The sequence below is a fragment of the Acipenser ruthenus genome, chromosome 45 (genome assembly GCF_902713425.1).
Source record: "Acipenser ruthenus chromosome 45, fAciRut3.2 maternal haplotype, whole genome shotgun sequence".
Taxonomy (NCBI): domain Eukaryota; kingdom Metazoa; phylum Chordata; class Actinopteri; order Acipenseriformes; family Acipenseridae; genus Acipenser; species Acipenser ruthenus.
Genome location: NC_081233.1, coordinates 7,368,444 through 7,381,369, shown reverse-complemented (window position 1 = coordinate 7,381,369; position 12,926 = coordinate 7,368,444). Strand labels below are relative to the sequence as shown.

General features: G+C 42.1%; 1 protein-coding gene across 4 annotated transcripts; it reads left to right on the top strand.

The window, feature by feature from the left end:
- Window positions 1-1,424: 1,424 nt before the first annotated feature.
- On the top strand, window positions 1,425-12,771 carry LOC131720901 (cyclin-dependent kinase 4-like). 4 transcript variants are annotated; one of them, XM_059013333.1, is made up of 8 exons: window positions 1,425-1,645; window positions 4,049-4,274; window positions 5,396-5,531; window positions 5,622-5,789; window positions 10,270-10,379; window positions 10,831-10,881; window positions 11,397-11,532; window positions 11,754-12,771. In XM_059013333.1, exons 2-8 carry the CDS (start codon window positions 4,057-4,059, stop codon window positions 11,829-11,831), a joined length of 897 nt encoding a protein of 298 aa, XP_058869316.1. In that variant the 5' UTR covers window positions 1,425-1,645; window positions 4,049-4,056; the 3' UTR covers window positions 11,832-12,771. The 4 variants fall into 4 exon arrangements, with proteins under 4 accessions (XP_058869316.1, XP_058869315.1, XP_058869314.1 ...); XM_059013332.1 differs by having other exon boundaries at window positions 4,046-4,274; XM_059013331.1 differs by having other exon boundaries at window positions 3,971-4,274.
- Window positions 12,772-12,926: the final 155 nt, after the last annotated feature.

Genomic DNA, 12,926 nt, shown 5'->3' with positions numbered 1-12,926 from the left:
CCATGCAATGTCTTTATTAGACTAGTGGATTAATGAAGCTTGCTGGAGAGGGGGGCTGTTGGCTGCAGGTCAGAAAGCATCACGTGCCTCTGCATTTTTTTTCACTTCTGCATCAATAATTGAGCAAGACCACAATTACTAGCGGTCGTTGACAGGTATGGATAGCTCAGAGGTTACAGCATTCGACTACAGCTTTGTACACTGTAGCAGACCTTCATATAATGTCGGGGGTCTAATCACAGTCCTGGAGGGACTTACACTCCAGGTTTAACAGGTAGTAAAGGTATATAATTAACTACCTCTGAAGTAGTAAACCCAAGAGAAACGTCTTAGCCAACTACTGTAAACAAACGTTTCAAGACATACGCCGAACGGATGTGTCGAGTTCACTTAGTTCTTTACTGCAATTAAATCGTCTTTTGTGCAATTCAGTTCAGAGTTTCTGTTGTTGGCAGATGTTAATACAATGCTTCCCTTTTGAAAAACATGTTTCAAATCACCCTCGAGCTAACTGCCTAAGATTATTTTCAGTTTTTTTTTTTTTTTTGACCCACCAAAATGCATAATACAGCGCTATACAACCACCTGCCACTCTCTCGCTAAAGCTCTGATCGGATGCACAATTTCCAAACCGATTGGAGCGCTTTCTCTGTCGATTCGTGCAGCCAAATCAATGGAATGCAACGAGCGAAAAAAAAAGAGGCAGAGCAGCGGGCGAGCCTAGCAACAGCCCGGCTCGACCAATCACAGCACAGCATGTGCAACTCTTACGGCGCCCTTTCTGTTCTAGCGTTAGAGATGGGGAGTGCTGTGCTAGAGCCGTGCTAATGAACTAATGAGACAGCCAGGACAAGAGCTGTATTAAGTATTACACCAAAGAGAAACATATTAACGCACTACGGCTGTGATCCATTGTACAGTACCGTGGTGTTATGTTAATGATCTCTTACAAATTCGTTTTGAAACAGGCGGTTTTCCTAGAACGTACTGTCGCCGTCGGCCTACACCAGTTTCTGTGCTCACCGCCTTGTTTGTTTGCCAGTTGGTTTACATTCCCTAGTTTCAGGTATACCAGCTTCCTCCCACGCATGCTTGCCTCTGCTCAATGACTTATGCACGTTCCGACCACTGCATGCAGCAGTAGGGGGTTATAGGAAAGGCCACTGTATATTTCTACATTAAGAAGAAGTCGCCTTTTACTTTTTTAAAAGTATTTTAACAGATTGGTGGAAAATATGATGATTATTGCTAAGTAATCAAATTGTGAACTGGGTTGCATTCCGTGGTGATATTATTAAGAAGCAAAATGCAGGCCTCGTCGATCTCCATTCGTTTGCTATCAGAGAGACCCCTCCCAAAAAAGGCGTGGCCTAAGTTAGAGACGCGCTATGATTGGCCGTGCTCGCAAGGACCGTATGATGACAGCCAGCAGGAAATTCAATGAGATCTGATGCTCCAAAGAGTTCTGCAAAAAGAGACACTCGGAGCAAGTCTGTGTCTCAACAGAAAAAAAGAGAGTTTTGCATAACTTTCTGTGTTCGGTGCATTTCCAGTTACCACCAGGAAGTCCAAGACAAAAGGCGATATAGACTTAATTTTTATTTTTCAAATATGTTTTTATAATTTTAAAAATTTCTTAAACGTGGTAAGTATATATTGTATTTTTAACCCAGTCTGATATCCCTGTGTCTTAGTGTTTGTTTGCAAATATGGTTAGTTTAGAGTTGAAAAACTGTTGCTATTAAAAAAAAAAAAAAATTTATTTCACATAAATCTTTAAGCTTGTGGTATTTTTTTGCTTATTTCCATGTTTTATGTGATTTAAAAAACAATGTTTTAAAATTAATTGCGGTGTGTTTTGGTTGGAAAAGTACTGTACAATATTCATGATAATCTCGCGGTCTCGAGCGCACGTGCTTAACAAACTTTGTAATAATAAAACTGTTTTAGAAAAAAAAATAAAAAATAGAACGTGTCATGCAAAACTATGCATCAATTAGGGACCCTAAAACGTGGGTTGAAAATATGGGTTTAGCGTCAATTGATTTTAAAAGTGCGTGTGTGTGTATTTTCTAAATACATTTAATTCAAAGCCCCATTAACAAAGAACTACTGCGCCCTTATCACCACGTGTTGACTGCTTTCGTTTTTCTCCGCTCTGAAAATAGCCTAGCTGTGGGTGCTAGCTAATGCGGATGTAGATCCGAGGGGCACAGTTTAGCATCAGTACTTAGTTTTATTTCCCGGCAATTTTTGCATATTTTACCGGTGAGGGGAAAAAGCAACCATCGCTAATGTTAATTATGTCACTGATTATTTGAAAATAAAGTGCATGATTTTTTTTCACGCATTAATGTTTCCCAAATGCAAGCCTGTCTAGTTAACAGGTTTCACATCGATAACGATACCCCCTGGACTTCTAGGAAAATATAGGCCGCCTCTTAACTTTCTCAAGCTCGGTGTAAATATTGTACCGTTCCAAGTCAAATAGGCTAGTGCTTTACTGATGTGTCGTTTTTGGTTCATACGTGTTCACCTTGGTTTTTGTTTGCCAATGAAATTCTTTGGCGCGGGGGGGTGAATTCCGTCTATAAAAAACAAACACCCCCCCCCCCGCCTCCCGCCGTACTTCATAGAAACACCTGCCGCTTTTGTCTCGCCTGAAAAGCATTGAACAATCATTGCAAACTAGCGATGCATTATAATGCAAATCTCGTCTTTTTTAATGCTAGTTTTATTTTAATGACAGGTGACCAGCTTGCGTTAACAGAGGTTTACAAAACATTCTAAAGAAGCACATTCAAAAGCAAGCCATTGACTAAAATGCTTCGGTAGGACATTGGCTACCGGAATGTATAACATTGTACTGTTGCATACAGGGTCGTAAAGGAATGTGGGTAGAAAAACGCCTGCTATGTCTAGCACACACTTTCCCCATAAATTAACATACCTTACTGCTTTAATTTGTGATGGTGGAGTCCTTGACACGTTTAATACAGTATATAAAAGCTGCATCTCCCTGTTTACAGGTTAGTCCGGACAGATCTTGTAGACTTTGATAGATGACTGAATTAACGCCTAATGGAAATTAGATTAACTTCTAAGTTCCATTTTTAGAAGAGGAAATGCATGAATACCATTCGCTGAGGAAGTGAGGCGGGGAAGCATATTAGTGTTGCACAGGCTGCTCCACTACAGTTCCCCACAATCAGGCTTGAGGAGGGCATTCAAAGGACTGGAATAGTTAGAAAGCAGAGGAGGTAACAACCCAAGCAGAAACAATAGTCATACAGAATGCGTAGGATGTTCTGCATATTAATTATATATGATATAATCAGTTAAGACACAGCCACAATTTCAGCTAATCAAGCTTCAAAATAATAACATGCAAACCTGGAATTCCTTACTGGATGTTCTGGCTGTGAACTCCTCTACCACGCCTCTGTTGGTTGGCTGGGATCTGTGACCGGCACGCTGTGGAATTTCCTCTGGAATTCAGGAAGAGAAAGATTCCGTAAACAAGGCAAATTCCAGAGTGGGAGTCGGAAACCACAAACCCAAAAGGCAGCCAGGAAAATGGATCGAAATCCCAAAGAAAAGAAATCCTGCAGAGTACAGCAATTCCAGTGTCACTAGAATTGCTTTTTATTATTCTGTTTCTCTTACTAATACATAGTTATCATTTTTTCTGTATGTTTTCAAGTCTTCCAGCCCCACTAAATCTCATCTGAGAGAGCGAGGGCAAGGCTGGCAGAGTTGAAAGGTCGCATGATTTGGAATGCAGACCCTCGTGATTATCCAGACAAGTCAGATTTAGAGAAAAAGAAACTACTGGAGCAGCAGAACCACTTACAATGATTTCAAACACCATAAAACAATAGAAGTCAATAAAACGATTAATGATGTTTGAAGAACTCCTAAGGTAACAGTCTGAATCCTCTTTGGTTTTCCTGTATCCCCACAAAAGCAGCACCCAAGACTGAGTGTACCCGTTCGCATGTCACACACATGTAGAGAACCCCTTCCGATTGTGATTGTGTCCCAGCAGCCCGCGGGATGGCTCAAGAGTGCAGGATGCAGTACGAACCCGTGGCAGAGATTGGTGGCGGCGCCTACGGCACAGTCTACAAGGCCAGGGACCGCCAGAGCGGCAAGTTCGTGGCCCTGAAGAGCGTGAGGGTCCAGACTGACCAGGACGGGCTGCCCCTGTCCACCGTCCGAGAGGTGGCCTTGCTCAAGAGGCTGGAGCAGTTTGACCACCCGAACATCGTCAAGTAAGAGCAGGGGGTCAAGCAATGGGAGCGCCGCCATGGCATTGTGGGTGGTGGGATTGTCACTTCAGAGCGGTTGTGGTATTTGTATTTAAGTCCAGCAGGGGGCGGAGTGCAGGGGGTTGGTTGGTTTCTCCTTATACTGAGACAGAGCCTGCGTGTCTTGATGGTGGACCAAATGCACATCATACTGTAGCTGTGAGGGATTTAAACCTAGAAAATGCTGATGCGCATCAATTGGAGTAGTTTTGGCAGCTTCAAATGCCATCTCAAACAGTGCAGCAACCTCTTCCACAGCAGAGCAACTAGGAGCGTATGGGAGGGTGCAGGCTGGGTCTTAATACTGCACCCTACCCAACAGGAAGCGGACTTTCCTCGTCATTTTGAAAACTCTCCAAGCATGTGTTCAGATTGACAATGAGTTGTTTTGATTAAAGGTTAAGCTGGGTTGGGGGGGGTCAATTCCTGTCTTTCAATTCGAATTCCTTTTTAAAAATACATTTCCGATTTCCCCCGGTCCCTTTTAATCCATTCCAACATTCTGTCTCTATAAATCCAATTCCTTCAAAAGTCATTGGAATTTAGAAGTTGATTTTTAAAAAGGAATTGAACAAGTATCATTTTTATTTATTTATTTTTTTACTGGCATTTGCAATAAGCTGTGGTTTGTCTGCCTAGACCTGCTTTTGAGTCTATTTTCAACTCTGCTCTACATACTGTATGCACAGAGAGATTGGGCGGGGTGCTGCTGGAGTTCAAAGGTGACAGTCACATGACAATGGAATGACAAACTCTAAAGTTCCAGTGCTTCTCCAGTCAAGATCAAAGCCAGGTAGATTTAGAGAAATGCAAATAGGAGAGTAACAGAAACACTCGGAATAGTTGCAAAAAATACACACCTTGAGTTCTTCAGAGAACTTGACATACAGACCTTACTAGTTCTAGTTCAGGTGCTTTTAAAAAATAGTCTGGAGTAAACGCTTTAAAAGTAAGGCCTAAAGGGTAATACAAAATGACAGTTGCAGCTGCTTAATATCCTGGTAGTCCGTGGATTACTGTCCCTGCGTGGGAGACCAGTGCCTGCTCTTAACAGATTTGTGTTTTTGTGTGTGTGTGTGTCTCAGGTTAATGGATGTCTGCGCTACAATCCGGACAGACCAGGAGACCAGGGTGACTCTAGTCTTTGAGCACGTTGATCAGGACTTGAAAACATACCTGGAGAAAGCACCTGCCCCTGGACTGCCTGCAGAGAGAGTAAAGGTGAGCTTAAAAAAAAACAAAACAAAAAAGGTCAAAGAGCTTGTCCTGGTTCTGAACCCCTTCATGACGGTGTCTCTCTCCATCGGTCAGGACTTGATGAAGCAGTTCCTGTGCGGCCTGGCTTTCTTGCACTCGAACCGCGTGGTCCATCGCGACCTGAAGCCCGAGAACATCCTGGTGACCAGCCGCGGACAGGTCAAGCTGGCGGACTTCGGCCTGGCGCGCATCTACAGCTGTCACATGGCGCTCACCCCAGTGGTAAGAGCAGTCAGAACTGAAGCAACGCAGATCCAGTTTTTTGCCTCAGCGTTTAACATGTTGGTCTTTGGTATTTTGCGTAGTTGTAAGAGGACATTGTTAGCCAATTTCTTTCATATTTCTTCATTCCTTTCCATATACAAATAAATAAAATGCAGGGATGTAAATAAGACTCTTGCATAGCAGTGCCACCCATTCCAGGTTTTACTACAAGCTTGATCAGCCCCAGTGTATAGGTAACAAGCTCAGAAGGTGTGCCTTATTAAATTCCTAGCAAACCCAAGAATGGATCAAACTGCTGTGTGTTTTTTTTTTTCCATCCCTGAAATGTATTGCTGATGGAAACGGTTACTTTTAATTGTGGGCTGGACAAGGGTGTCTTAACGTTTTGGAGAAACTGCTTGCTCTTGAAGTGATTCGACACGGCTCAGCACTTCAGGTAGAATGTTCTTCTAGCAGGATTGGTGTGCGTTTTTTTTCTGGCACAGGCCTGCAACCATTGCAGCAGGATATCTATTTTAGAACCTCATTACCGGCACATCCGCTTTGAAAATAGAAGCTCCTTCCTGACGACTCAAGAATCCTTTTCCAAAAGCTTCTTTATCTATGAAGTATAGAGTTGTTTGTTGTGTAGCGTTTAGGTTTTCAAATTGCAGTGCACTAAAACGTATTCCCTCCCCCCCCATGTTCTCTTGAAAATCCCTGAGCTAACCTGCCCGGCCACTTCATTAGCACCCATGCCCCTAATATCGGTTCGGGGCCACTGTTTGCCTTGATGGAGTTCAGCCATTAATTATCACGTGGCAGACTGCTGCTTTCAAGTTCATCCCAGACTTATTTTATATCAAGGGTGGCCAAAGTTCCATTTCTGGTCTTTGTTTCAACCCTGTTCGAAATCATTTTATTAAAACCAATTAAACCTCCGCCCAGACCTTTGAAGTCGTTCACCTGCCTGTTAAACCTGGAGTGGAGTAGCCCTTGAGGACCGTGATTGGACACCCTTGTTCTATATAGATTCTGGGGGTCGTTCTGATGGCCGTGGGAGAGGCCTGAAGCTCCACGTGGATGGGTGCTTTATTGTCTTTTAAAGTAACCAAGTGCAGCCTTGCTGGGTGGAGTTGATCTGCAGTGCTGCTTTAGGTAAACTATAGCACCTTTTTATAGTCCTGCTGACTCTAATTCAGAGCCGTGTCTGTTTCAGGCTGATTTGAGAGCTTGTACTGTATGTGCTGCTCATAGCAGCCTGCTAGGAGGATGGCTAGTGTAGAGTTTCCAGTTCTGCTGTTTGTGTGGCGCTTTCCCCACACAGTGCCCCTTCCTAACCTCTCCCCTCCCCTCGGACCTCTCTGCGTGGAGTATTGTGTTTAGAAATGCCATGAATAGCGGAGAATAACAATTGGCCTACATTTCTTCCTTGAAGAAAGTTTATTTATAAATGGATCATGAGGGTTTTGAGCAGTGCAGCACATTTTGAGGTTTTCTGGTGTTTTTTATGTCGACAATGGCACCACAGTCAGACAGACCGATACACACAGAAATAGCTGTTTCAGTAAAAAGGCGTTTTTCGTTTTCAGCTGATCTGGGGTCAGTTATAATTATAGCAACAATTACAGCAGAGGTGTTTGCTGAAATTGCAATTCTGATTAAAATGCATTTACAGTTATGCTGCAATGATTATAATTCCAACACGCTGAAAAGTAACGAACGACTGCACACGTGTAACATACATGTTTACAAAAGGGGTTGAAAATACAAGAATGATTGCATGACAAATGTGTAATTGAACTGTAATTGGTCAATTATATGGTCCAGTTCCAATTACGCAGGTGTGCCAAGGTTCAGCTACAGTTCTGTTGGAATTGCAATTAATTATTGCACAATTACAATTGAGCCCAGATCTGATTGAGGTGATCAGTGAAAGTACATATGGACTGGAACTTCTGAATGGGAAACAGCACCCCCTATGGGCACTGGTGGAAGTTGAAACTGTGGTGAGCATGTGCCAACTTTGTCGGGTCAGATTAGTGATAACGGATTTAGAAAATAAATTCCAGCAACTTTTAATAGGTTATCAGGAATTGATTTGATCGATCGTGGAAAGTCACAGCTAGCCACATTTCGCCGCACCAGTGAATCCACCTGGAATGTGTCTACCACTTATTTTTAAATTACTTTCATATTGAAAAAAAGTTCCATTGTTATACAGACTTTAAAAACCAATACGTAACTTGAATTTATTATTAATATTAGTAGTAGTAGTATTTAGCAGATGCCTTTATCCAAGGCGACTTGCAGGTGTTACACGGCAGTACAGGGTTACAATGCAAGCTTAATAATAGAAACGGTAGAGAGAGAGAGATCTACAAGTGCAGTCTAAAGGACTGAAGTGTGGCAGCATTTGCCATGGGCTGCAGTGAAGTCAGTGATGCACAGGGGAGGCAGCCAAACAGAGATCGCATTGCCTTTGCAATGTTTTCTCAGATGGCTAAAAGCAAATCTTTGAAATATCAATCTGGGGTTACTGGATCGGAAAGCGAGAGAATTGCATCTCAGTTAATTCTGTATTTGGATTATGCTGCTGTGGCGTCTTCCCTGAAGAAAAGATGGCTGTGTGTGGGTGACTCATTCAAAATGTGAACACTTCAGCACGGATCCTGTCTCTGTCTGACTCACTCGACGTACGGAACATTACTGTGTCTTTCATTTTCACCAGTCTGCTCCCAACACGTGTCAAAGGATCGCAAGCCCTGTAGGATTGTCTTTGGGGACAGTGCCATTCATTTTTTGTCATCGTTTTAATTGATCTGAAAAATGATTTGTGTTCGGCATAATTGTATCCGATCTTCTAAAACCAGGTGAAGTTTCCTGGCAGGTCTTTTCAAGTCCGGGTCTGTAATGCAAACTGACGTCTTGTTTAAATTCACTGTGTATCGATTCCTGTTTCTATCATCACAACCTGAGTTTTAATGCACCCAGTGTGACAACTGAAACAGAAAATGAAATACAAAGCCAAAACTATCCGCATTGGGGCCAATTCCTGTCTTTCCATTCCTGTTCCTTTTTAGTCAATTCCAACACATCATTGATCAAAATTGCAATTAGCAGCATTCTGTTAAAATGAGCTTCTCACAGTGGCAAACAAATTACTTAATCGAAGTCGCTGTTTGTCAATTAAATTGCCTTCACATGAAAGCAGTTGAACAATCGCAACAATTAATATTTATCTGCCAGACGCCTTTTATCCAATTATGTCTAATATCAATACGTATTCCTTTTGAAGGAATTGATTTTAAAAAGGAATTGACCTCAGACCCTAATAACTGTGATACTTCAGTCTCTCTTTCAGGTGTTGCCTAAAACCTTGCTGTGAACTGAGACTGCTGTGTTGAAGCTGCTCTGATGCAGGGTCCCTCTTTGACTGTGTGGTCTTGGCTGCTTGTCTCGTCAGTGGGGCGGGCTGGCTGGCAGGGAGTGAGGAGACGCTCTGTCATTGAGGTTTCCTGGTATTTCGTGTCGGCCAGTGACTTAGAAAAGGAATTTGTACCCGGCTTCCCGTGGTTTGCCCTGCTGTGGCAGGATGAAAAGAACTCCCCCTGATTTAAAAGGTTAATGGATCGAGCCGACAAAGACTAAAGATGTTCGGGACGCTAAACCACTAGGATAAAGGGAGTGTCTGCTTAGAAGTTGAGATTCTGATGCCAGCAAGGGGCTATATTTATCTAGAATGTGTTTTTTTGCAACTTTTGCATTTGAAATGAAAGCAGCTTTAAACTTATTTACATCTTTAACAATTGGGATAAGGTTTTTTTTTTTTCAGGAACTACTCTTCAGTTTTGCCTGCCATAGATATTTCTAATGTAGTCTAGCTCATCCTGCGTCTTTATTGATGTGAGAGCCAGCGACATTTGGTAATCTACCCTACATTGCATGCTGTGTGTCTATGGCAGGCAACTAGAGTTTCTGTAGTCCCCTTAACACAAACTTATCTTGCAAAGAAACACATTGTTTCAGCAATTGCAATGAGAAAGCGTGCAAAAAAACTAACCTGAAAACTGAATCTGCTGAACTTTCTTTTGTATAAAACTACAACCTAAAGTAATGTAAGTCACCGCTGTGTTGTATCCCCTTCAGTCCCTGTGTGTGTAATTTTACCATGTCAAGCTTTTTCTCTTCTATTTTATAATGCGTATATGTTTTAACGTTTTGGCTGGGCGGCTTTTCGAACGCCATAGAGTTCGCACAAGCTGCTTTAAAATATAAATTAAAATAAGATTAAAATAAGATGGTGTTTATGTTGTGGCTTGTTTTTCCACCTGCAGCTTCACACAAGGTCACTAAGGTGGAAGAAAACAAGCTCTACTCTTTTCTTAATATATATTGAGACCCTGAGAGCAGAATTTCAAATCACGAGATGTTGCAACGATCAGCCGCTTGCATTGCAGGGTGCAGACACCAATGCTGTGCGCTCCCTGTGTTTCAGGTTGTGACTCTGTGGTATCGCTCCCCCGAAGTGCTGCTCCAGTCCACCTACGCCTCCCCTGTCGACATCTGGAGCACCGGCTGCATTTTCGCTGAGATGTTTCGACGGAAGTAAGTCTAGTTTCTTACTTCTGTGTGCAGCCTTGTGATCGTTGGCTCGCGTCGAGAGGGTTGAGTCTACAGCTGTGGCTAAGAGTGTTCCATCCCCCTATAGAATGAGCTCAAAGATGAACCTGCTGAATAATGCTAGGTTAACATACTGAATTACATACCGCTTTTGTAGTTTTTCATATACTTTAGTGTATGAAACACAAACTCTCACAACCAACATGTAGATAAAATGAGTGACAAATTCAACTTGAATTTTTTTTTTTTTAGTTGTGTCCACTGGCGCCACGGTGTGGTAGAATCTTGTACTGCAACCTTACAGATGGCCTGAAGGCTTCAGTGCTCTTTCAGAAACATGCCAAAATGTGGAACAAAAAATATACCAAGAAAAAATACAGAAATTTACACTTGTGTGTTTATAAATAACTACTTCTGTGTTTTTTTTTATATATAGACCTCTGTTCTGTGGAGATTCTGAGGTCGATCAGTTAGGAAAGATTTTTGAGTAAGTAATATGCTTTTATTTTTATGCTGTAACTGTCAATATATTAGATCCAATTAAATGATCATTTTAAAATGAAAATGGAGCTGTGCGAGTGATTTTTTGCTAGACATATTCACCCAACATATAGCGTCAGCTCAAAGTACAATGCCTTATGTAACGTGTACGCATCTATTGAAAGACATGGGAAGCACTGCTTTAAAAAACATTTTACTTACTGTACTTAATGTCCAGTGTAATGCAATGATATAAACATCTTCAGCCATTGCTGGTGCTTGCATAGTCAGACCAGAGATGTGACTGCAGCGATTCTAAATGCAGAAATCAAAGAATCACCCCAGGCACCTATTTGCAAGATTATATTGCAAAGAAAAAAAAGTGAGGCCATTTAATATCCACCCTTTTATCAGTTCACTATATAAAGATTAACACAACACATGCGCAGCTGTATTTAATATACTGTTTAGATGCTGTTTTTGCTCTAAAACGTTCCATAAAGTTGTGTCCTCATCTTGCAGTCTGATTGGTCTGCCTGTGGAAGGGGAGTGGCCGTCTGATGTCCCAGTACCGCAGAACGCATTTCAAAACCGGACCCCCCGACCCATTGAAGACTACGTGCCTGAAATTTGCTCGCAAGGAGCAGAGCTGCTATCGGTAAGCGAGGAATTCATCTCTGAGTATTTGCTGAAATAAAGCGACAGACGTGGGTGGGCTGAAGGAAGGAGCAGTTCAGTCTCCATCCTTCAAACCTGCTCAGGAATGGAACACATTTTTGCAATTTGATTTCGAGCATCTAGTTACAAAAAATGATTGAGTTTTTATTGTAAAAAATGTCACGGGTAATGTAATTTTTATTTATTTTTTTTTTCTTTTAGCAAATGCTAACATTCAACCCACTGAGACGAATCTCTGCATTGAAAGCATTAGACCACCCATACTTCCATGAGGGCTGACCGTTTGAACTTGGGGGGGGGGGGGGGGAGGGAAAGGGGGGAGCAATTTTGCTGAACAGGCTTGCAAGGAACAATTATTTTCAAAAGACAAAACCTGAAATTTGCAGACTGATCACTAGGCTACTGTTTGGGGGAAACTGCAGTGGACTCTGACTTAACAGGAAGTGACATAACTGGGAGCCCATCACAGCAGAGGAACACAAAAGGAGAGGGCATTCAGGTCGCCTCGCCAACTGAAGCGACAGTGTTTTAGTACGATTGTTCAAAAGGAAGTCGAAGCAAGAAAGACAGATGTGTGTGTGTGTATACAACATGTGTTCTATGGAAATGTAGCATTATAGTTTGTCAAGTTACAGTCTAGAATCTGATAGATTTTTAAATGTGTGTATCCAGATCTAGTGCTTGACCGCTACAAACGACCTCAGACAAGGGGAAAGGTTTAGGAATTTCTTACCACAGACATGTAATAAAAAAAAGATTCAGTTGCCGCGCTGTAGAAAGCAGGATGTTGCAAAAATAAGATGACATTTAAGATGCCTGCTAAGCAAAATGCCTTACAGAAGGGCGATCGTGATCTACAGCAGGGTCTCCAACCCTGGTCCTGGAGAGCTACTGGGATGTCGTGGTTTTTGATTCAACCACTTTATTGAACCAATTATTGGCTTAGTCAAGATGAACAGGTGCTCCAGATCTTTAGCCATTGATGATGTAAAGACATCTATAAAACCTGCAGGATAGGGGCTCTCCAGGACCAGGGTTGCAGACCCCAGATCTACAGCTAAACAAAATGCCAATATTCCAGGTGGTTCTTGAGCTTCTCTCTTTGGGACTGTTACACTACACAACGGTGGACTCAATGTTACAGTGACCAAAGGCTAGTTACCAGATTATTATTTTTTTGTATAATTTCTTTATATAGTAATAAAAATATTATTCTGTAGCTGTGCATGAATGCTTTTTCTTTTCAGGAATGGAGTTAAATCTGTCCCTGCCAGCAGTCCCATGTGTGGCCACTCCCCAGCTAGCATCAGTTACCTAACTGGGGAATAGCTACACCTGAGATTGCTGAAGGACAGATTTAACCCCGTCCCTGCC